This window comes from Rhinoderma darwinii, chromosome 10 (assembly GCF_050947455.1).
Source record: "Rhinoderma darwinii isolate aRhiDar2 chromosome 10, aRhiDar2.hap1, whole genome shotgun sequence".
Classification (NCBI taxonomy): domain Eukaryota; kingdom Metazoa; phylum Chordata; class Amphibia; order Anura; family Rhinodermatidae; genus Rhinoderma; species Rhinoderma darwinii.
Window position 1 is genome coordinate 77,513,124 of NC_134696.1, and position 21,846 is coordinate 77,534,969.

The following is a 21,846-nucleotide window of genomic DNA, read 5'->3' on the forward strand; positions in this document are numbered from 1 at the left end:
AAAAATTATTTTTACTTTTTAAGATACAGCTGCTTTGTATTCTCTATACAGAGCAGATGTATCTAGCGCTATTCACTGAATCTGTCAATCCCGACCTGACGGGTTCAGTGACAGCGGGTCCTGTGTGTCTCTGACTTAGATGTGATAGTTTACATGTGGATCCTGCGTGCCAGACAGGGGCGTAGCTATGGGGGGCAGGCGGGGCATGGCCAGGCGGGGCCCCGGGCGCAACTAGGAGGCAAGGTAGGTCCATATATGGTCAGTGATGTGAGGGGTTCCTCCTCCAGGAAAGGATTCCGCTCCTGGAGAAGCTAGCAGATGGACAGGCATATATGGGGCATATATGGACAGTGACGTAAGGGGCTCCCCTAGGGAGCCCCAATGGCGCTATGTACAGGGAGGGGGGTGTGGCACTATCTACAGGGGGCGTGTGTGGCACTATCTACAGGGGGCGTGTGTGGCACTATCTACAAGGGCGGGTTGAGTGGCACTATCTACAAGGGGGCATGTGTGGCAGTATCTACAAAGGGGGTGTGTGGCAGTATATACAAGAGGACGCTGTTCATTAGGTCACCATATAGTCTCATAAGCCTCAGTTATACAATCTGTTTTAGTCAGGCACACTGACTTCTTTCATTTATTCTCTTTTAATTAATTGTTATGTTAACTAGCTTATATAACTATATTGCTTCTAAAATGTACAAATGGTTTTATGCTCAAGTTACATGAAAAAAAAAAAGTGAAAAAAAAAATTACATCTCATTGGTAGAGAAAGCAAACATGGTGACGGGGATGGAGATGTCGGGAAAGAAGTTAAGGGAGGGGGGGGCATCAAAATGAATATTTTCCCCAGGCACTGGAGAACCTAGCTACGCCTCTGGTGTCAGAGACACGCAGGTCCCACTGTCACTGAACCGTCAGGTCCACGGGACTGACTGACTCAGTGAATAACGCTAGATACAGCTTCTCTGTATAGAGAATACAGAGCAGCTGTATCTTAAAAAGTAAAAATAATTTTTAATAAAATGTATATACAAAGTTTATTAACACATACTAATACACATTTTTATTAAACAAAACAACACTTTTAAACATTTACATAGCCTTTAAGGTCTGCATAAGACCCTGTAGTTATACTCATAATAGATTTCATTGAAGCAGATTATTGCTGTCAAGGTTCCAGAAAATCTAATTTTCGTTATACTTCCTATTTTATAAGCTTTCATTAAACTCTCAGTGATTTATTGTTATTCTTTATCAGCTTTGGGTCATAAATGTTTTCATTACATTAGTGTCTTTGGTGAAAAAAAACAAGCAAATCCAGATGTTAAGTACAGTATAAGCACACAAATGTAAAGAGCCGCCCTGCCCAAATAATAAAACTTGCATTCATAAATGGTTCTGTTCTCGTAGCTATGAAGCACTTTAGCTCTGTCTCTTACAAGCAATCTAATAGATAGTAAAAAGCTGCTTTTAAGATGGCAGAGGGCACAAGTGGTATGTCCACCCCTGGTTAACGTGAGGTCAAAGGGTTTGTCCCATCAGACAACCCCTTTTCATATTTTGTATTATGGTTGCCATTTAGGACTAACCTCTTTGAGCCAGCACAGGGAACCTATTGGAATGAGCATCCCCCACCCGATGCAATTATGTATTACTTGCAGCTTTCCATTGATTGTTGATCACAAGGGAGAATAAGCAGCCGAACCATTGCTGGGTGGGTATGGACGTTAGCCAAAGTTATAATTTTGGACCACATCTGTTTACTTTTGACATTTAAAACCCCTACCCTCACCACGAAGTAATAGCACGTAGTGGTGCGGGGGGTGATGTTTGGAGCGGGCTCACCCGCAACGGGTGTCAGCTGTGTATTACTACTGACACCTGGGACTAATGGCCAGGAATATTTAGTCCCTTTTTCCCCGGTACATGGCCATCTCTCTTTATATTGTCCGTTTTATTCTACCTACACTATGCTGCCTCCTTTATTTAATATAAGTAGAGGTTTTTGCTCCTCCTATAGGCTTGCTATATAAAATAGTTTGTTCTTTATTAGAATAATTTTTTTTATCATGCTATACTGTTATATTGGGTCTTTATTTTTTACCTGGGCTTCTTATTGTTCCATCAAACTACTATTGTGCTTTTCGTATATTGTTACATGACCTTGTACTCTGTTTTTATTAGAGATTTTAATCAGAACAGAATGTATGCATATTTTTACGTTAAAAACAAGCAGATTAGGATGGAGAAATAATCCAAATAAAATGAGTCCATAAACAATGGGGCCTTTGTGTATGTGGTGACTTGATTTTACTATGTTTGTGGCTGTAAATTGTTCTGCAGTGCTTTAGAATAAAAGTTTGTATCTTACCTCATCCTCAGACATCCCGTAGATAGAGATGCAGCTGTTTTCACTCATTGCGTGCTCCTGATGTATAAGTTCTGCATCTCCAGACTCTACAGGTTCTGGGTTTGAAGGATGCAAATTTACCCATGTCTGGATATGTCTTGTTATGGTCATGAATGGAGTAAAATGATTCTGGTATGACAAGTGGATATTATTATGATGGATTCAAAGGAAAAAATAACATAGTTACTTTTCGGTCAATTCATAGTTCTAAGGTGGGTATGTTATCTTGTGGTGTTTGGCCTCTTTAAAGAGGCTCAGTCACAACATTATAAGTGCCCTATCTTCTACATAATGTGATTGGCGCTGTAATGTAGATTACAGCAGTGTTTTTATTTAGCAAAACGATCAATTTTGACCAAGTAATGACCTATTTTAGATTTATGCTAATACACTTCTCCCCACAATGCCCACTTGGTCAAAACGTAAAAACACGCCCAGTTGTCTATTAAGAAATTTATTAGCATAAATCTAAAATAGGTCATGACTTGGTAAAAATTTATCGTTTTTCTAAATAAAAGCACTACATTACAGCGCCAATCACATTATGTAGAAGATAGGGCACTTATAATGTGGTGACAGAGCCTCTTTAATATCTTACACTATATGCCTGGATTCTATATGGAAATTATTGTGGTTGGATTCTTGGAATGGGGCATTTTTACTCACACACGGATTTAGGGATATACAACAGTATTAGTTGTCATCATTGGTCTAAATGTTCTGGAAAAAAAAATGTGATTCTCTAACTATGGCTCTGTTCACACAGTTTTGTTTTGGTTTTTTTGCCAGTCCATCAGGACTTCCAGTATTTTTTAATGGTAAAAACGGTGCAGTCTGAAAAGCTATTTTTTCCTTAACCCCTTAAGGACGCAGCCTAGTTTTGGCCTTAAGGCTCAGAGCCCATTTTTCAAATCTGACATATTTCACTTTATGTGGTAATAACGTCGGAATGCTTAAACCTACCCAAGCGATTCTGAGATTGTTTTCTCGTGACACATTGGGCTTCATGTTCGTGGTAAAATTTGGTCGATATATTCAGTGTTTATTGGCGAAAAATTGCAAAATTTAGAGAAAATTTTGAAAAAATTGCATTTTTCAGAATTTAAATGCATCTGCTTGTAAAACAGACGGTTATACCACCCAAAATAGTTACTAGTTCACATTTCCCATATGTCTACTTTAGATTGGCATAGTTTTTTGAACATTCTTTTATTTTTCTTGGACGTTACAAGGCTTAGAACATAAACAGCAATTTCTCATATTTTTAAGAAAATTTCAAAAGCCTTTTTTTAAGGTACCTCTTGAGTTCTGAAGTGGCTTTGTGGGGCCTATGTATTAGAAACCCTGATAAAACACCCCATTTTAAAAACTAGACCCCTCAAAGTATTCAAAACAGCAGTTATAAAGTTTTTTAACCCTTCAGGCATTTCACAGGAATTAAAGCAAAGTGGAGGTGAAATTTGCAAATTTCATTTTTCTTGCTGAATTTCAATTTTATTCATTTTTTTTTCTGTAACACAGAAGGTTTTACCAGAGAAACACTACTAAATATGTATTTTCCAGATTCTGCAGTTTTTAGAAATGTCCCACATGTGGCCCTACTGCGCTCGTGGACTAAAAGACAAGCCCTAGAAGCAAAGAAGCACCTAGTGCATTTTGAGTCCTCTTTTTTTATTAGAATATATTTTAGGCAGCATGCCAGGTTTGAAGAGGTGTTGAGGTGTCAAAACAGTAGGAATCCCCCAATAGTGACCCCATTTTGTAAACTACACCCCTCAAGGAATTCATTTAGGGTTGTTGTTACCATTTTGACCGCACATTTTTTTCACAGCACGTATTTGAATTGGGCTCTGAAATGAAAAAAATGACATTTTTTCCAATAAAATGTCATTTGTGATCAAAATTTCTTATTTTCACAGGGAACAAAATACCCCATTTTGTTGCCCAATTTGTCCTTAGTGTGGCAGTACCCCATTTGTGGTGATAAACTGCCGTTTGGGCCCATGGGAGGGCTCAGAAGGAAAGGAGCGCTATATGTTTGTTGGAGTCCAGATTTTGTTGGATTGGTTTTCGGGTGCCATGTCGCATTTGCAGAGCCTCAGAGGTATCAAAGCAATGGAAACCCACCAAAAGTGACCCCATTTTGGAAACTACACCCCTCAAGGAATTCATTTATGGTTGTTGTTAGCATTTTGACCGCATAGTTTTTTTCACAGCACCTATTTCAATTGGGCTGTGACATTAAAAAAATGTAATTTTTTCCAATAAGATGTAATTTTTTACCAAAATTTCTTATTTTCACAGGGAACAAAATACTCAATTTTGTTGCCCAATTTCTCCTGAGTGCATCAATACCCCATTTGTGGCAATAAACTGCCGTTTGGGCCCATGGGAGGCCTCAGAAGGGAAGGAGCGCTGTGTGTTCTTTGGAGTACAGATTTTGCTGGTTTGGTTTTCGTGTGCCATGTCGCATTTGCAGAGCCCCAGAGGTATCAAAGCAATGGAAACCCACCAGAAGTGACCCCATTTTGGAAACTACACCCCTCAAGGAATTCATTTATGGGTAATGTGACCATTTAGACCCCATAGTTTCTTCACAGAACTTATTTGAATTGGGCTGGGAATTTAAAAAAAATATATTTTTTCCAATAATATGTCATTTTAGCTCAAAAATTCTTATTTTCACAAGAAATAAAATACTCAATTTTGTTGCCCAATTTGTCCTGAGTGCGGCAATACCCCATTTGTGGTGATAAACTGCCGTTTGGGCCCATGGGAGGCCTCAGAAGGGAAGGAGCGCTGTGTGTTCTTTGGAGTACAGATTTTGTTGGATTGGTTTTCGGGTGCCATGTCACATTTGCAGAGCCCCAGAGGTATCAAAGCAATGGAAACCCACCAGAAGTGACCCCATTTTGGAAACTACACCCCTCAAGGAATTCATTTATGGGTAATGTGACCATTTAGACCCCATAGTTTCTTCACAGAACTTATTTGAATTGGGCTGGGAATGAAAACAAAATTATTTTTGTCAAATAATATGTAGTTTTGGCTGAAAATTTCTTATTTTCACAAGAAACAAAATACCCCATTCTGTTGCGCAATTTGTTCTGAGTGCCGCAATACCCCATTTGTTGTGATAAACTGCCGTTTGGGCCCATGGGAGGGCTCAGAAGGAAAGGACCACCATTTGGCCTACTGGGGATTTTCTAGTGCGAAGTCATGTATGCAGAAGCCCCTGAGGTACCAGTACAGTTGAAACCCGCAAGAAGTGACCCCGTTTTAAAAACTACACCCTTAAGGCATTCATCTAGAGGTGTAGTGACCATTTTGACCGGAGACCTACACCCCATAAACTGTAATGTGGGTTCTCCCGGGTATGGCAATACCCTACATGTGGCTGTTATCAGCTGCCTGGACACACAGCAGGGCCCAGAGGGGAAAGACGAGGGGGGATAAGCTGTGCGGAGTGCATCAGGGTAAGTAAAATTGGGGTAAATTATAAACCAAGGGATGTATGATAAATTTTAAAACACTTTCATACAGAGCTCTGGTTATTCGGGACACGTGTCACATTGATATATTGTGTCCTCCCTTATCCCCCTCTTATAGCAGACTTTGCACCTCTTTTGACTTTTTCCCTTCTTGCCAGTTTGGGGAACTTCCCCTGGAAAGTGTTGCCGCCCTGGTACGATGCGTGTGGCCCCGCTTCCAGAAGTACTGGGTGCCCCCCCTTCTTGGTCCCTAAAGATTAGGTTCTTGATAATCACCTCTTGAAATTCCAGGAAAGTTCGCGTCTGGCCTGCACATCGACGTAGCACGTACGCATTGTACAAAGCCATCTATATGATGTTCCTGGCCAGCTTCTTATACCACACCGCATGGCGCTGTAGGGCTTCAGGGCTTGATCTTACAAGTCCATCACTCCCATGTACCTATTGTAGTCCAGGATGCAGTCTGGTTTGGGGGTGGCCTTTCCTTCATATATCCTAAACCTGTAGGTATACCCTGATGCACTCTCACAGCTTATACATCTTCACGCCATACCTTGCCCTCTTACCCGGCAGGTACTCGCGGAATTGAACCCTCCCTTTAAAATGTACCAGGGACTCATCAATAGAAATACACTTCTCGGGGGTGTATGCTTGGGAAAACCGGGCACTGGAACGGTCTAATAGGGGTCTCCGTTTAGACAAACGGTCAAAACTGGGGTAATCTCGGGGTGGGCACGGCTCATTATCAGTATAATGTAAGAAGCGAAGTGTTGCCTCATTTATTTATTGTTTTAGGTTCCAGTTCAGTTCTGAAGTTGCTTTGAGGGGCCCATATATTAGAAACCCCTATCAAATACCCCATTTTAGAAACTAGACCCCTCAAAGTATCCACAACAGCATGTAGAAAGTTTATGAACCCTTTAGGTGTTTCACAAAAATTTAGAGCAAAGTAGAGGTGAAATTTACATTTTTTTTTTGTCAGAAAATCCTCTTTATACCATTTTTTTTATAACACAAAAGGATTTATCACAGAAACGCAACTTAATACGTATTGCCCAGATTCTGCAGTTTAGAGAAATATCCCACATGTGGCCCTAGTGCGGTAATGGACTGAAGCGCCGGCCTCCGAAGCAAAGGAGCACCCAGTGGATTTTGAGGCCTCTTTTTTATTAGGCACCATGTCCGGTTTGAAGAGGTCTTGTGGTGCCAAAACATTGGGAACCCCCCAAAAGTGACCCCAATTTGGAAACTAGACCCCTTGAGGAATCCATTGTAGTTTTCTTGGGGTGCATGCGGCTTTTTGATCAGTTTTTATTCTATTTTTAGGTGGCGTGGTGACTAAAAAACAGCAATTCTACTATTGTTTTTTTTACGTTTTTTTTTACAGCGTTCACCGTGCGCTATAAATGACATATTCACTTTATTCTGTGGGGCGATACGAGTACGGCGATACCAGATGTTTATAGTTTTTTTTTATGTCTTATGGCGTTTGCACAATAAAATACGTTTTGTAAACAATCATTCACTTTTTGTGTTACCTTATTCTAAGAGCCATAACGTTTTTATTTTTCAATCAATAAAGCCGTGCGAGGACTTATTTTTTGCGTAACGAACTGTAGTTTCGATCAGTACCATTTTTAGGTACATGCGACTTTTTGATCTCTTTTTATTCCATTTTTTGGGAGGTGAAGTGACCAAAGAATTGTGATTGTGGTTCGGTTTATTATTATTTTATTTTACGGCGTTCACCGTGCGGGATAAATAATGAAATAATTTTGTAGTTCAGGCCGTTACGGACGCGGCGATACCAATTATGTATAGTTTATTTGTTTGTTTATATATTTTTATTAATAATAAAGGACTGATAAGGGAAAAGGGGGGATTTTTACTTTTAATACTTTTAAATCTTTTATTTTCTTATTTTTACACAACTTTTTTTAACTTTTTTTTTACTTTATTACTTTGTCCCACTAGGGGACATGAGGGCAGGAGGCTCTGATCGCTATTCTAATACACTGCACTAAATGCGTAGTGCAGTGTATTAGAACTGTCAGCTACTCACTGACAGCAAGCATAGTGGGTCCTGACGTTGTCAGGACCCACTAGGCTTCCGTCTATGGCATAGCCGGACGCCATTGTTTGGTGTCCGGTTGCCATAGTCACCATCGCCGGCCGCTATCGCGTAGCAGGCCGGCGATGGCAGCTTAACCCCTAAAAAGCCGCGATCTCTATAGAACGCGGCTTTTAAGGGGTTAATCAGCGGGGACACAGCGATCGGTCCCCGCTGTAGGAGCTGTGACAGCTGCTGAACAAGACAGCAGCGTCACAGCTCCTGTATGTGTCGGGAGGACGGCCGAAACGGCCGTTACTCCCGAGACGTACTATTACGGCATGGAGCGCGAACGATACAGCTGCCATGACGTAATAGTACGTCAAGGAGCGGGAAGGGGTTAATATCAAAAACCTGATGACTTTTTTGTATATAAGTCACTTGGATCTTCCAGGATTCGTTGAGATCTGTTTTTGAAAAGATCTGGCATAGCAGTCATGGCTCTATTATAAACCAAAGCCATGACTCTAATGTGAACAGCACCCAAGATGTAAAAGCAATGATGCAACCCATTAAAAAGAATGTATTTATATGCCTTATAAATGTTATGTTTTTTATTTATAAGGGTTTACACTGGGAAGTCCTACACTGTTCATAGCTAACAGCTTCCACTCTTTTGGAAAAAGGCTTTCTACAAGATTTTGGAGTGTCTGTGGGAAGGCCAGACACTGATGTTGGAGGAGACGGCCTGGTTCGCAATCTCCATTCTAGATCATCCTAAAGGTGTTTGATGGGCTTGAGGTCAGGGCTCTGTGTGGGCAAGTCAAGTTCTTCCACACCAAACTCCCCCAACTATGCCTTTATGGACCTTGCATTGAGCACTGGGGCACAGTCATGCTGGAACAGAAAAGGACCGAACTCCAAACTGTTCCCACAAAGTTGGAAGCTGGAATTTTCCAAAATGTCTTGTTATGCTGGAGCAATAAGATTTCTCTTCACTGGAACTAAGGGGCCTAGGCCTACCCCTAAAAAGCAAACCCATAGCATTCCCCTCCTCCACCAAACTTTTCGATTGGCACAATGCAGTCAGGCAGGCAACTTCATCAGGCTGCCAGATAAAAAAGCGTCATTCATCACTCCACAGAACACGTTTCCACTGCTCCAGAGTCTAGTGGCTGCGTTCTTTACATCACTCCATCCGACGCTTGGCATTGTGCTTGGTGATGTAAGGCTTGCATGCAGGTTCATAGCATGGAAACCCATGCTATGAAGCTCCCGGCGCACAGTCTTTACGCGGATGTTAATACCAGAGGAGGTTTGGAACTCTGCAGGTGTTGAGTCAGCAGAGCATTGGCCACTTTTATGCACTATGCGCCTCAGCACTCGGCGAACCTGCTTTGTAGCTTTACGTGGTCTCCACTTCAGGGCTGCGTTGCTGTGGTTACTAATCGCTTCCACTTTGCAATAATAACACACTTAATCGTGAAATATCTAGAAGGGAAGAAATTTCACAGACTGATTGTTGCAACGATGGTGTCCTATTACAGGACCACGCTCAAATTCAGTGACCTCTTTAGAACGTCTCATTCTTTCACAAATATTTGTAGAGGCAATGGGATTGAATGTAACACTTGAATCCAATGATTTTGTCCATATAGTGTATGTGGAAATGGTTTTCCCACAAGTTCAACAGATATTGTGTGCAGTATAAAACAAAAGACATGACCACTCTACATAACAATAACAGATTGTGAAATATCTATCATCTATTGCACTAATAAGAACAACAATAAGAACTGTAAGGTCTCCCTCACACACGGTTTTTGTCTAGAATTTTAAATGGCATGAAAAAAAAGATGTAAAAACGCCAGTAGTTTTTTTTTTTTAATGTGACGTGTTTTGTATAGGTGTTTTTCCTATCATTTTTGAGAAGCCCATGGATAAAAAACACCAGAAAAAAATCCATACCGTATGCATGCCGTGTTTTTATAAAAACGCCACTGACCCAAATAATGCAACTAAATTACCAAAACGCTATATATGCAGACTTTACAATGTTTAACTATTGAATTTAAAGTAACATCTGGCTTCAGTGCTCTACAAAAAAAAAGTGTAAACATGCCACCAAAAAAGCTGGTAGACGCGGTGTGTCTGTGTGTGTGCGTGTGCGTGTGCGTGTGCGTGTAAACATTTGACTGGGGAAAACGGCAAGTCTGTTAGTTATGGTAGAAGAAAACAAGATCTATGAGCACAATGTCTAAAATTTAGCAACAACAACTTGTCAGGAGGTCATCATATTCTGAGGTTTCACCCCTGTCTTCATGTATTAACCCTCTTATTTCCTATTACATCATCACACAAGTGGATAATCAACACAGTCATCTCCTGAAACTCTCTGTGCTGCGGATATGATGTGATAGAAAATTATTAGGAATAGATTTTACATTTTTAGCCTGCACTATAATATTATAGTATAATATTATCATAGCACGACATAAAGCATGACATGTGGCTGAACAAGACCACAAAACTATGTGGAGTTTGAGAAGATCAATAATGACATTTACGGTTATAAAACATTTCAGAAAGCATGTAAGGTACATAGTATAGTATAGCAGCAATATCTATATCCTGACCAAATAGCAAAGGTTATGTATAGACCAAACTAACATAACAGAATGACAATATTGATGTGCAAGTGGGCACAGGTGAACTATAAAAAATGTAAAAATACATTTGAAGTCGCACATCTATTGTATTACATCCGACTCTGTAAACACTAACGTACCACAGTAAACAATTCTTACCAGTTTTGGATTCCAGGCAAACTTTGCTCTAGTTGTGAAACTTCCTAAGCCTTATGCAGAGTGCCAAAGCAGAGCGGGGGTCTGTTAGAAAATGTGCCAGACAGTCTAATCCGAGTCAGGTGAGTAACCCTCCCTTTACTTGAAATTACCTCCAATGTTTCCAATCGCTGTGTTTTTGAGTGTTTACTATTGTGTTGATCCTTAAATTCCTCATACAGTACATCATTTTACTATTGTGTGGTTTAAGAGAAATATTTGCATTGTAGTTTGCTGTTCAAACATTCATTGCATCTGAATTTGAAATTGTTTTCATGCGTGTACTGAACATGTGTTACATGGTGGTTAATGTAATGCACACTTAACACTTTCAATGAAGATTAATACCCTTATCATATTAAAAAGGTTGGTTGTCTACATATATTCTTTTGTTGACATGGGAAATGTATACCAACCCCTTGAGACATCTCTCACTACGAGATCTCTGAGGGATGTAAACAAATACCTAAGCAGCCACTGACCGAGAAAATCGCCGCTCCTGAGGACTAAATGGACAAAGTATTGGGACACATCTCTGAACCCCTTAGTGACCACTAATATGCCTTTTTAATGGCAGTCACTAAGGGGCCCTATTCCGATGCATACTTACTTGCATGTGTTTTTTCAGCCAAAACCAGAATTGGATCCAGGAGAGGAGACATATGAGGCCTTTTTATATATATATATATATATATATATATATATATATATATATATATATATATATATATATATATATATATTTCTTCTGTTTAGGTTCTGTTCCTAGTTTTGGCTAAAAAAAAAACACATGCAAAATCTACGCTGTGGTAACCCAACCTTACATGTACCCTGAATGAGGGGAATTGCAATGGCCAATCACATATACTCAAGGTAAATCTGGAGAGGTCTAAGACTAAAGCGAAAGATCGTATAGCCGGAAACATTTCTTCTAATCTCTTCCCAATCGTGTGGGGTAAAATGATAAATGAGGACGTTGAAGAGGGAGCAGAAAACAGGGGCCAGTTTATGTAGAAAATAAATATATACAAAGGCAATACCGTTTGTGACAGCTCCACAGATAAAACATGTACCATTCATGTGCTAGCTTCCTTTAGGTTTAAAGAAAAATAGTGCCACGGTGTCTCCTGTAGATAGTGCCACTCACCTGTGCCCATTCCCGCGCAGTCTTCTCCAGCGTTGCAGGCCTGGTCTCCTCTGACCAGGCCCTGTCCAGCAGAACGACGCCTGCATCACAACAAAAGTGCCAAATGGCAGGGAAGGGAACTGATGGTTCCCTTGTCTCGCCAGTGCTATCAATTGTATCCGCGTCATAAGGATGCGGATATAATTGAAACCAAAAAGAGGGGACCTTAGATCAAGTTCTGTTGAGGCTTGTAACCATTTTATCTATACATCCAGTGCTGATACTTTGTGTTCTACGGATACAATTGAGTTTAATGGTCATGAGTGGGGTTTAGAGCACTGAATGATTAAAATGGGTAAATCCCTAGTGATCTAGGGCAGAAATAGGGGTAGGGTTAAAGCTCTGATGGTTTAGGGAAGTGATTCTCAAGTTGTGGCACTCATATTCTAAGGTTGGATCTGGGTTCTACACAGGTGATGTAAGTGCTGAATGTGAGCAGGAGACTTCATCCAGGCGTGCCACAGTGGTAGGAGGGCTTAGAGCCTCCAGGAGCCAAAAACAGCAGCCAGCACTGTTCTCTGTACAGACAGCAGCTTCAGTGCAACGATTGTTGGTTTGTTTGTTTTTTAAATCTGACCCAATGTCACGTGTTACTCCTAAATTTCCATTGTTTAAATGCATCCATAAATGTTTACAATGGATAGGGGTTAGTCTAACATTTGTAAAATTGCTCCACATTTAGGAAACCAATGAATTATTTTATTTTCACCCATTTAATGTCAGAGTAATGATGGTTTCTGGTAGGTATTTATAGTTGGAACACCCACCTCCTCATTTGTTATCGGAATATATAGTACAGATCTAGCAATCCTACATTGTTTGCCTAGATTTATTCCAACAATTGGATAATATTAATCTGTCGCTTTGAAAATGGTTTTGATATATAGTGAAACTTCTTTGAGCCGACCTCCCCTGATCCTCAGCATATCTTCCCTCTAAAATCTTGTACCCCAGCATAATTCCCCTCTTGGCCCCAGCATGGCTCCCCTCTCATTCCTCATCTCCCCTTAAATTCTTAGTCCCCTGGATGGCTCCCCCTCTCATTCTTACAGTACACCAGCATGACTCCCCTCATTTGTAGAGCCTAGTCAGTCTGCGCTCTTCTTATCCCCCCTCACTGCTAACCTTAAAGAGGCTCTGTCACCAGATTTTCAAACCCCTATCTCCTATTGCAGCAGATCGGCGCTGCAATGTAGATAACAGTAACGTGTTTTTTTTTTCAAAAACGAGCATTTTTGGCCAAGTTATGACCATGAAATCCGCCTGGATGAGAGGCGGATTTCTTCTCAAAGTGGTGGTCTTCTGGGGAGGTTTCACTGCACATTTCTTAATATTTTTATAGCGTTGATTCTTGCTACTCATGATAAATATCGCATCCCGTCATTAACATATTTAAAATTGCGTTGGATCTTTTACTTCAAAATTTAGTGGCTTTAACAGAGATTTACTTTAGTTTAATTTGTAGTATGAGACCCAAAAAAAAAAGTCTTGAGTAATCTAATGTGTTATAAGGAGGAAAGTGATAAGGTAATGTCACCAGTATATTGTGTAATCGTGGATTTCCTGACCAAGTTCTAATCCTTTTATAGTTTTATCTGATCTAGTATTTTGAGCTCAATAATTAAAAATCAAGAGCAATAACGGCATCCTTGATGTATACCATGAGTTATGTCAAAGGTTTGAGACTTTAAACCATCATTCTATACCTTGCGTAGAATGCCATAATGGCGTCATAACTTAAAGGAGTTTTCCCACGAGAGACATTTATGACATATCCACAGAATATGTCATAAATGTCAGATAGATGCGTGTCCCTCTGGGACCTACACCGATCTGCAGAACGGGGCCCCTAAAACCCCGTTCAGCCGCTGTATGTTGCGGCTGAATGAGGTGAATTCCAACCATAAAAAACGTTATATGGTCGTGAGTTACGTAAACAGCGTAACTCGCTGAGCTACGCTGTTTTCGTAAGTCTCATAGAACTTAATGGTAGTTACGGAAACAGAGTAGCTCGCATGCTACGCTGCTTCTGTAAATGCCATTCCCTACTATTGGAGTTACGGAAACAGCATAGCTCAGCGAGTTACGATGTTTACGTTACTCACGACCATACAACATTTTTCATGGTCGGAATTCGCCTCATTCAGCCGCAAAACATAGCGGCTGAATGGGGTTTTGGGGGCCCCGTTCTGGAGATAGGTGCAGGTCCCAGAGGTGGGACCCGCATCTATCTGACATTTATGACATATCCTGTGGATATGTCATAAATGTCTCTTGTGGGAAAACCCCTTTAAGCTTTCAATACCCCATCTTTAAACTACTGTGTAGGATGAACTACCGCTGTCCATGACACAAAGGATGAGACACAACTTCTTGGTTCTACTTTTTACTTTAATGAACACGTAACAGGATATTCTCTTCTGCGTATCAGACAGGAATTCTGAGGTTGGGGACTTCGAACCTGCTGGAAATCCCCCAAAGGTCGTGCCTGAACCCCACGTTGGCAAGCTTGGCAGCGAACACGCCGCTGTTATTCACAGTGGGAGCTAACCACTACTGTCAGCATACCCTCAGGCAAGAGTCACACTCTCGGCTCGGGGGTCGCGTTGTGGGAATCAGTGGACTACCCGTACCTACTGGCACTGCCACGGGTCCTTGTGGAGCTATCCGCTACCTTTCATGACAAGCCCTCTCTCGCCTCAGTCGGTGGCCCACTTGTCGGACACACCTAGGACGCAACTGAACAGGTGAGGTTGACAACTAACGTTTGTACAAAGTCCGGTTAATAGTCCAATAAGGTTTTGTCAACCCGACCTTTCCTTCTGTCTTCTCCTAGATCCAACAAGTTCAAAGCATTTCTTACAGGGCTGTGATTACAGAAGGTATACACTCTTGGTTAAACGCAGGGACACCGGCACTAGTGATGAGGTAGCGAAACTGTTCTTGGGCCTATATCTAGGCTATGCCATCTATTTCTGGAGCGAGGGACGTCACTTTAATCAGAGGGTCACTGGCTACAGTACTGGTACTGACTGGGGACCTAGGATTCTCTGTCAGAGTGTTTACTGGCAATGTCCGGTACCTGTAGCTGCTGCAGGTGACACTTTCCGCTCCTGTCCGGTCCTCCAGTACTGCACCTTGTCTCCTTGCTGTCCCCAGATAGCCCCGAGCTCTGGACCCTTTCTCTCTTGGTCACTGGCCTCTGTTCTCTCTTCCTTCCACTCCACTCCGCACTTCCGCCACGCTGCTCCTTCTTCCTGTCACTCTCACTCTTCCGACTTTTCTCCTCTCTCGCGCTCTCTCTCTCCCCCTCTGCGTCACTTACGGTCCTCCTCCTCCGGCCACGTGTCGGTATCTCCGAACTTCATTTGTCTACTGGCACAGGTAGCCGTTGCCATGGCAACAGCGACGCACCTCCGCTCGGGAGCTGACCTCTCGAGCTAAGTACCGGCCAGTGTCCCTGCTTTGTTCCCTGGCAGGAACAGTAATTTAGGGGTTAATCACCCTTACACTGCCCCCCTTTTTAAGTGCAGTCCTCGGCACTAAACTTCGTAGTCTTGCAAGTTGGCCGGTTGTCGATTACGATTACACCTCTGAGGGTAACTCAATCCACGACTCACTTCTGTTGCAGGTGCCTCTATACACTCCATTGGACTCGCCACCTCTGTCGTTAGTGGTTCCCAAGCTGCATTAGGGTCGTTTGATGGAGCCATCTGTCACCAGTCTCTGTCAGTATTTGTCGGTGGGGTATCCCACAGATCTTCTTGTCTTGGTGGCGTAACTTTGTGACTCTGGTGTCAGAAAGGTACAGGGCCGCAACAGGTTTCAATGTATTCTTCTGCTCGGTCCCTGGTCACCCTCTGGTCGCACTTCATACACAGGAAGTCTGGGGTCGACGCTTTTAATTACCACATATGGTTTCCTCTCCCATCGGGGCTCTAGCTTACCCCCACGTGCTGCCCGGCGATTCCGCACCAGTACTCGATCCCCAGTATGAATAGCTCGATGTCGTTCTCTCATAGGGGTAGGCTCTCTGTGGGTCGAGCTTTCTCCAATTCGTCTTTCGCCGCACTCAACCGCCATTGGTGTCCCTGTACCCAATACGACGGGGATCGGGTGACTTCCATCTCTGGCGTTTCTAACAGAAGATCCAATGGAACCCGGCTTGGTCGACCGAACATCAATTGATATGGGGTATAGAAAACCTATCAAGATATATATAGACAATAAATCTAGAATATAAATCACCAGTAGTACAAATATAGCACTAGCCAATATATCAAAAAATATCTTTATTTAGAATATATTTATAAAAACATACATAAACCATCACACAAAATATAAGACAACACATAATAAAAATGTGGTAGTGGTATGAGGAGTCATAATGCATCACATTACATATACATGTGATAGGGCGGTATAGGATATAGGTATTCACAACGCTGTACAAAAACACCTCATAAATTGTTAATACATAAATATGTAGTCATTGGATAGGAAGTACAGGTGAAGAGATGAAGAAAATTATCAGAGATCCAAGTTCATATCGAATACCAACTCATATTTTGCATGTCTGCCCCTCAATAAGACAAACCATAACCAGAAACCCTGACGTACGTTTTGCCGTCAGCTTTTCAAGGGGTAATGGTCAGTGAGGAGTCATGAGCTTAAATATTAAGGAACCAGATCATATATTCCAATCAGAAAGCATCCTACATGTTATAAACAGGTGTAATATAAATCACATTAGTTTAGAGTACCTTGTGAGCAGCTGTCGAGTACACGTGTGGCGCCGCCATGATCCCATCACCCCGGAACACATTCATGTGCACCCGCGTCATCACACGGCGCCGGTGGGAGGGGACCCAGGGCGGCGCACACGCACCACACGAACACGTGCAACCACATTGGAAAAGGGCAAAGTTGCCAGATTTATCCTATTCTCAGCCTGATCGTATTAGCACAGCGCCGCCACGATCTCGTCATCCCGAAAAATAACAGGGAGGCAGACACCACATACACGTGAGTGCCCGCATCACCACGTTACATTGGAAGGAGGACAGCAGGACGGCGCATATAAATCACAAAAATACATACATCCATATTGCATTAGGGGAAGATTTGCCCATAGTATATATTTAACTCACCATGTGAGCGTAAATACCAACCACTATAAATCAAGAAGGAACCGATGTTCAATATATCATAAACAAAAATAAATAGAGGCTTTATAAGATTATTTTTTTTATAAAAGACACACAAAGCATCACTCAAATATGAAAAAGCTGACGATTAAAAAAAATATATATAAATATACTTCCGATACATCACATGTTGCAATATCTCAGGCCAAAAAATAGAAAAACAATAGACCACATGAACTAATCAACACACATCTGCTGGTCTCATAGAATATAAAGAAATCCATTTCAAGTTCTAAATTGCATCCAATGAAATCCATCAGAGGTAACGGAATCAACAGCGCCAATAACAAGCCAACCTATAGTCAAAGATGAAAAACAACCTCCTTTAGATGGATTACTGACACACGATTCACCCACAAGGATACTACAAAATTGATAATATTCCTCACTGACATTAAAAATAATTGTATAACAGGACATATATAGATAGATACTGCAGGACCCCATCAATAAAGAAATGATGCAAAGGACATTTTTTCATTTAAACCAAACGGAGAACTAGTCTTTAATTTGGTAATCCACTTACATTCAATACGTTCCAATTTTCGAAAAGTGTCGCCACCACGAGATCTAATGATGATTTTATCTATACCACAAACTCTTAGGTCTTGCCATCTATTGTTGTGTTGTTCCTGAAAGTGCCTAGGGATAGGTTTTAATTTGTCAATCTTCTCCCAATCATTACATTCAATTCTCCCTGCTTTCTTAATGTCCCTCACGTGCTCTTGAATACGTGTTTCATCTGCCTTGTGGTCATCCCTACATATGAGAGACCACAAGGGCAAGTCTCCATATACACCACACTCGTGGTACTACAATTGATAAAATTTACAATGTCAGTTGTGGTTTCAGAGGTAGACATTTTTTTAGATCAGGATCTGATAACAAAATTGGCCAAAACCGAGCCACAATCTCCCTCATTTCTGTCCACTGCGTGTTGTATGTGGAACTTCATTTGTCTCCCGGCACAGGTACGTGTCATTCATGGCACCCGGCATAGTAGCCGTTGCCATGGCGACAGTGACGCTCCTCAGCTCGGGAGCCAACCTCCCAAGCTAAGAACCAACCAGTGTCCCTGCATTGTTCCCTGGCAGGAACAGTAACATTTAGGGGTTTATCACCCTTACACTCCCCCCCTTGTTAATAAGTGCAGTCCTTGGCACTAAACATCGTAGTCTTGCAAGTAGGCCGGTTGTCGATCACGCTTACACCTCTGAGGGCAACACAAACCACCACTCACTTCTGTTGCAGGTGCCTCTACATGCTGTGGTTCCCAAGCTGCATTAGGGCCGTTTGATGGAACCATCAACCACCAGTCTCCGTCAGTATTTGTCGGTGGGGTATCCCGCGGATCTTCTTGTCCTGGTGACGTGATCGACTCTGGTGTCAGAAATGTACAGAGCCGCAACAGGTTTCGATGTAGCCTTCTGCTCGATCCATGGTCACCCTGTGGTCGCACTTCATACACAGGAAGTCCGGGGTCGATGCGTTTATTCACCACATACGGTTTCCTCTCCCATCGGGGCTCTAGCTTACCCCAACGTTCTTCCCGGCTCAATCCCCAATATGAAAAGTTCGATGTCGTTCTCTCATAGGGGGTAGGCTCTCTGTGGGCCGAGCTTTCTCCAATTCGTCTTTCGCCGCACTCAACCGCCGTTGGTGTTCCTGTACCCATTGTGACGGGGATCGGGTGACTTCCATCTCTGGCGTTTCTAACAGAAGATCCAATTGAACCCGGCTTGGTCGACCGAACATTATTTGATATGGGGTATAACCGTTAGCCCAATGCACAGTGTTGTTATAGGCCCATACCAGGTCGTCCACATATTCAGGCCATCGTTCTTGACGTTCGTCTCCTAGGGTTTTTAACAGACCAAGTAAGGTGCGATTGAACCTTTCGCAAGCCCCATTACCATGTGGGTGATATGGGGTGGTTCTGGATTTTCGGATTCCGTGTAGTACACATAGCCCTCGAAGGAGATTTGACTCGAAATTCAGCACTTGATCCGATAAGAGGCATCTTGGGCAACCATAAGGACGGATAACATGTTTTCACAACGCAACGTTGTTCCATCGCCCCCAGTTTACTGGTTCCAAGATATGCCAGGGGGTTGTTATCCGTGTAAATCTCTACTTGGTTCCCAACCAGGTATTCGGCAAACAATTTGGTAACGGCCCACACTATGGCCAGCAGTTCTAGCCTGAACGAGCTGTAATTTGTCAGATTGCGTTCTGATGGCCGCAAGCTACGGCTACCATAGGCGATAACGCGCTCCACGTCCCCTTGCTGCTGGGCCAGTACAGCTCCCAGTCCCCTCAGACTGGCGTCAGTGTACAGTCGGAATAGCTGGGTGAAGTCTGCAAAAGCGAGGATGGGTGCCGTCACCATTCGGGTCTTCAGTGCTTCGAATGCCGCTTGTTGTGGTTCATGCCATTGTTCCACTATACTGGGACTGCAACTTCCCTTCTTTTACGTGGGTTGTCCACAAAGGAGTTGATTCAAAGGACTTGCAATTTTTGCGAAGTCTCGGATATATCTACGATAGTAACCAACCAATCTGAGATAGGCTCGTATTTCTGTGGTGTTCTGCGGGATGGCCCACTCTTGTATGGCTTTGATCTTGTCTGGGTCAGGTGCAATCCCCGCTGCATTTACGATATGGCCTAGGTACTTGATCTGATGATGACCCAGTCGGCACTTACTTTGTTTCAGCTTGAGTTCATATTTTCTCAACCGTTCTAGCACGACCTGTAGATACCCTAAGTGCTCCGGAAAGGTCTTCGAGAAAATAATGATGTCATCTAAATAGATCAAGACTGACTCATAGTTTAGATCTCCCAGACAATGATCCATTAGTCGTTGGAAAGTACTGAACGGCATCCGATTAAACTAAAAAAATCCTAACCGGGTGATGAACGTCGTCTTCTCCTTATCCTCTTCTTTCATGGGTACCTGCCAATATCCGCTGGCCAAATCGAGCATCGTATAGTATCGGGCCTCCTGCATGGCTGTTCATGAGTCTTCCACTTGGGGATGTGGATAGGTGTCCCAATAGGTACAGGCGTTCAGTTTGTGGTAAGTGTTCCATCCTTCTTTCTTACTAGGACAATCGGAGCTGCCCACGGGCTCTGACTCTCTTGGATCACTTGTCCGTCTAACATCTTTTGTAGAAGATTGTCACGGTCACAGGGTATGTGGACCCACTTGGCCGCTCCACCGTAGTGGAGAGGCAGCTGACCAGGTCTCAGTCTATACAAAAGACATGGCGGGCAGTACAAGATGTGGCAGAAGATACTGGATGTGGCAGAAGACACTGGACATGGCAGAAGACACTGGACGTGGCAAAAGACAGCAGGTGCAATAGGACATGACTCCAACACTAGTAGGCACAGGAACAAGAACACAGCATGGGATACAGGAACGGGTAACAGGGCACGGGTAACAACTGGAACGGGAAACACTAAGGGACCATTTGCAAGACAGACTTGGGATAAACGAACAATGCTCAGGCAAGGATCAGAAGGGCTGGGGCCATCTTATAGACCAGGAAATCATGTGGTTGATGATGAGGATTATTTTCATGTGCGAGCGCTGGCCCTTTAAGAGCGGGCACGAGAGAGTGCGCGCACACCGTACGGGACACATCAGACCGGAGCGGAAGTGAGTGCAGGCATCTCCTAGAAAGATGGGGACCAGCACTCACAGATCCATGGCTGCGGGCGTCGGGAGGTGAGTGAACCCGACGGCCTGTGGCCATGGACGCTACAGTATTCCCCCTCTTACGCCCCCTCCTCTTGGGGCCAGAGCGAGAGAGGAATTTCTTAATGAGAGCGGGAGAACTGAGGTTCTCTTCCGGCTCCCAGGACCTCTCCTCAGGACCAAACCCTCTCCAGTCCACCAAATAGAAAGTCCTTCCTCCTACCCTTTTGTAGTCCAGAACCTCCCTCACCTCGAACACATCAGAAGAACCGCTGGGAGCAACTGTGGAACTAGAAGTCTTGCTGTAGTGGTTTAGGACCACTGGTTTCAGGAGGGACACATGAAAAGAGTTGAGGGTAGCAGGCAGCCACAGCTTATAGGAGACAGTGTTAATCTGTTGCAGAATTTCAAAAGGACCAAGGAACCTGGGAGCAAACTTGTATGAAGGCACCTTCAAACAAATGTTCCGAGAGGACAGCCAGACTTTGGTACCCGGAAGATACTGAGGCGGCTCTCTTCTCTTTGTATCCGCTTTTCGCTTCATGCGCGATCGACTGCCAGCAAAATAGAGGACCGGCTCTGTTGCCAGATTTGCAGAAAGCCCCCAAATGCAGAGTCAGCAGCGGGTACCTGAGATGTAGTCGACACAGGAATAGAGAACTTGGCCCATGGAAGAAGCAGTAACCAGTTATCGTGCTATAAAGAGATGAAGTGGCGGAGATAAATCTCCATGATCTCGTTGATCTTCTCGACTTGCCCATTAGACTGGGGGTGATAAGCTAAGGAAAAGTTCAATCTCACATCCAGGAGTGCAAAAGTACCAAAGTGGATGGATGAGTGAACGCCTCGACGCGCGTTTCGCCACTTTGGTACTTTTGCACCGCTTTCCATCATGTCCCAGGGTATGTGCTGGCCTCTAGTTCTTATTTCTATGTATTATTATTAGCTAGGGTTAG

The 21,846-nt window shown here is 43.0% G+C and overlaps 1 protein-coding gene across 1 annotated transcript in view; it reads right to left on the bottom strand.

The window, feature by feature from the left end:
* MFRP (membrane frizzled-related protein) overlaps positions 1-2,524 on the bottom strand; it is an 82,958-nt gene extending 80,434 nt beyond the window's left edge. Inside the window, exon 1 of the mRNA XM_075838911.1 lies at positions 2,375-2,524. Coding sequence (XP_075695026.1) covers positions 2,375-2,524 — 150 coding nt within the window. The remainder of the gene's footprint in view (positions 1-2,374) is intronic.
* Between the last annotated feature and the right edge of the window lie 19,322 nt (positions 2,525-21,846).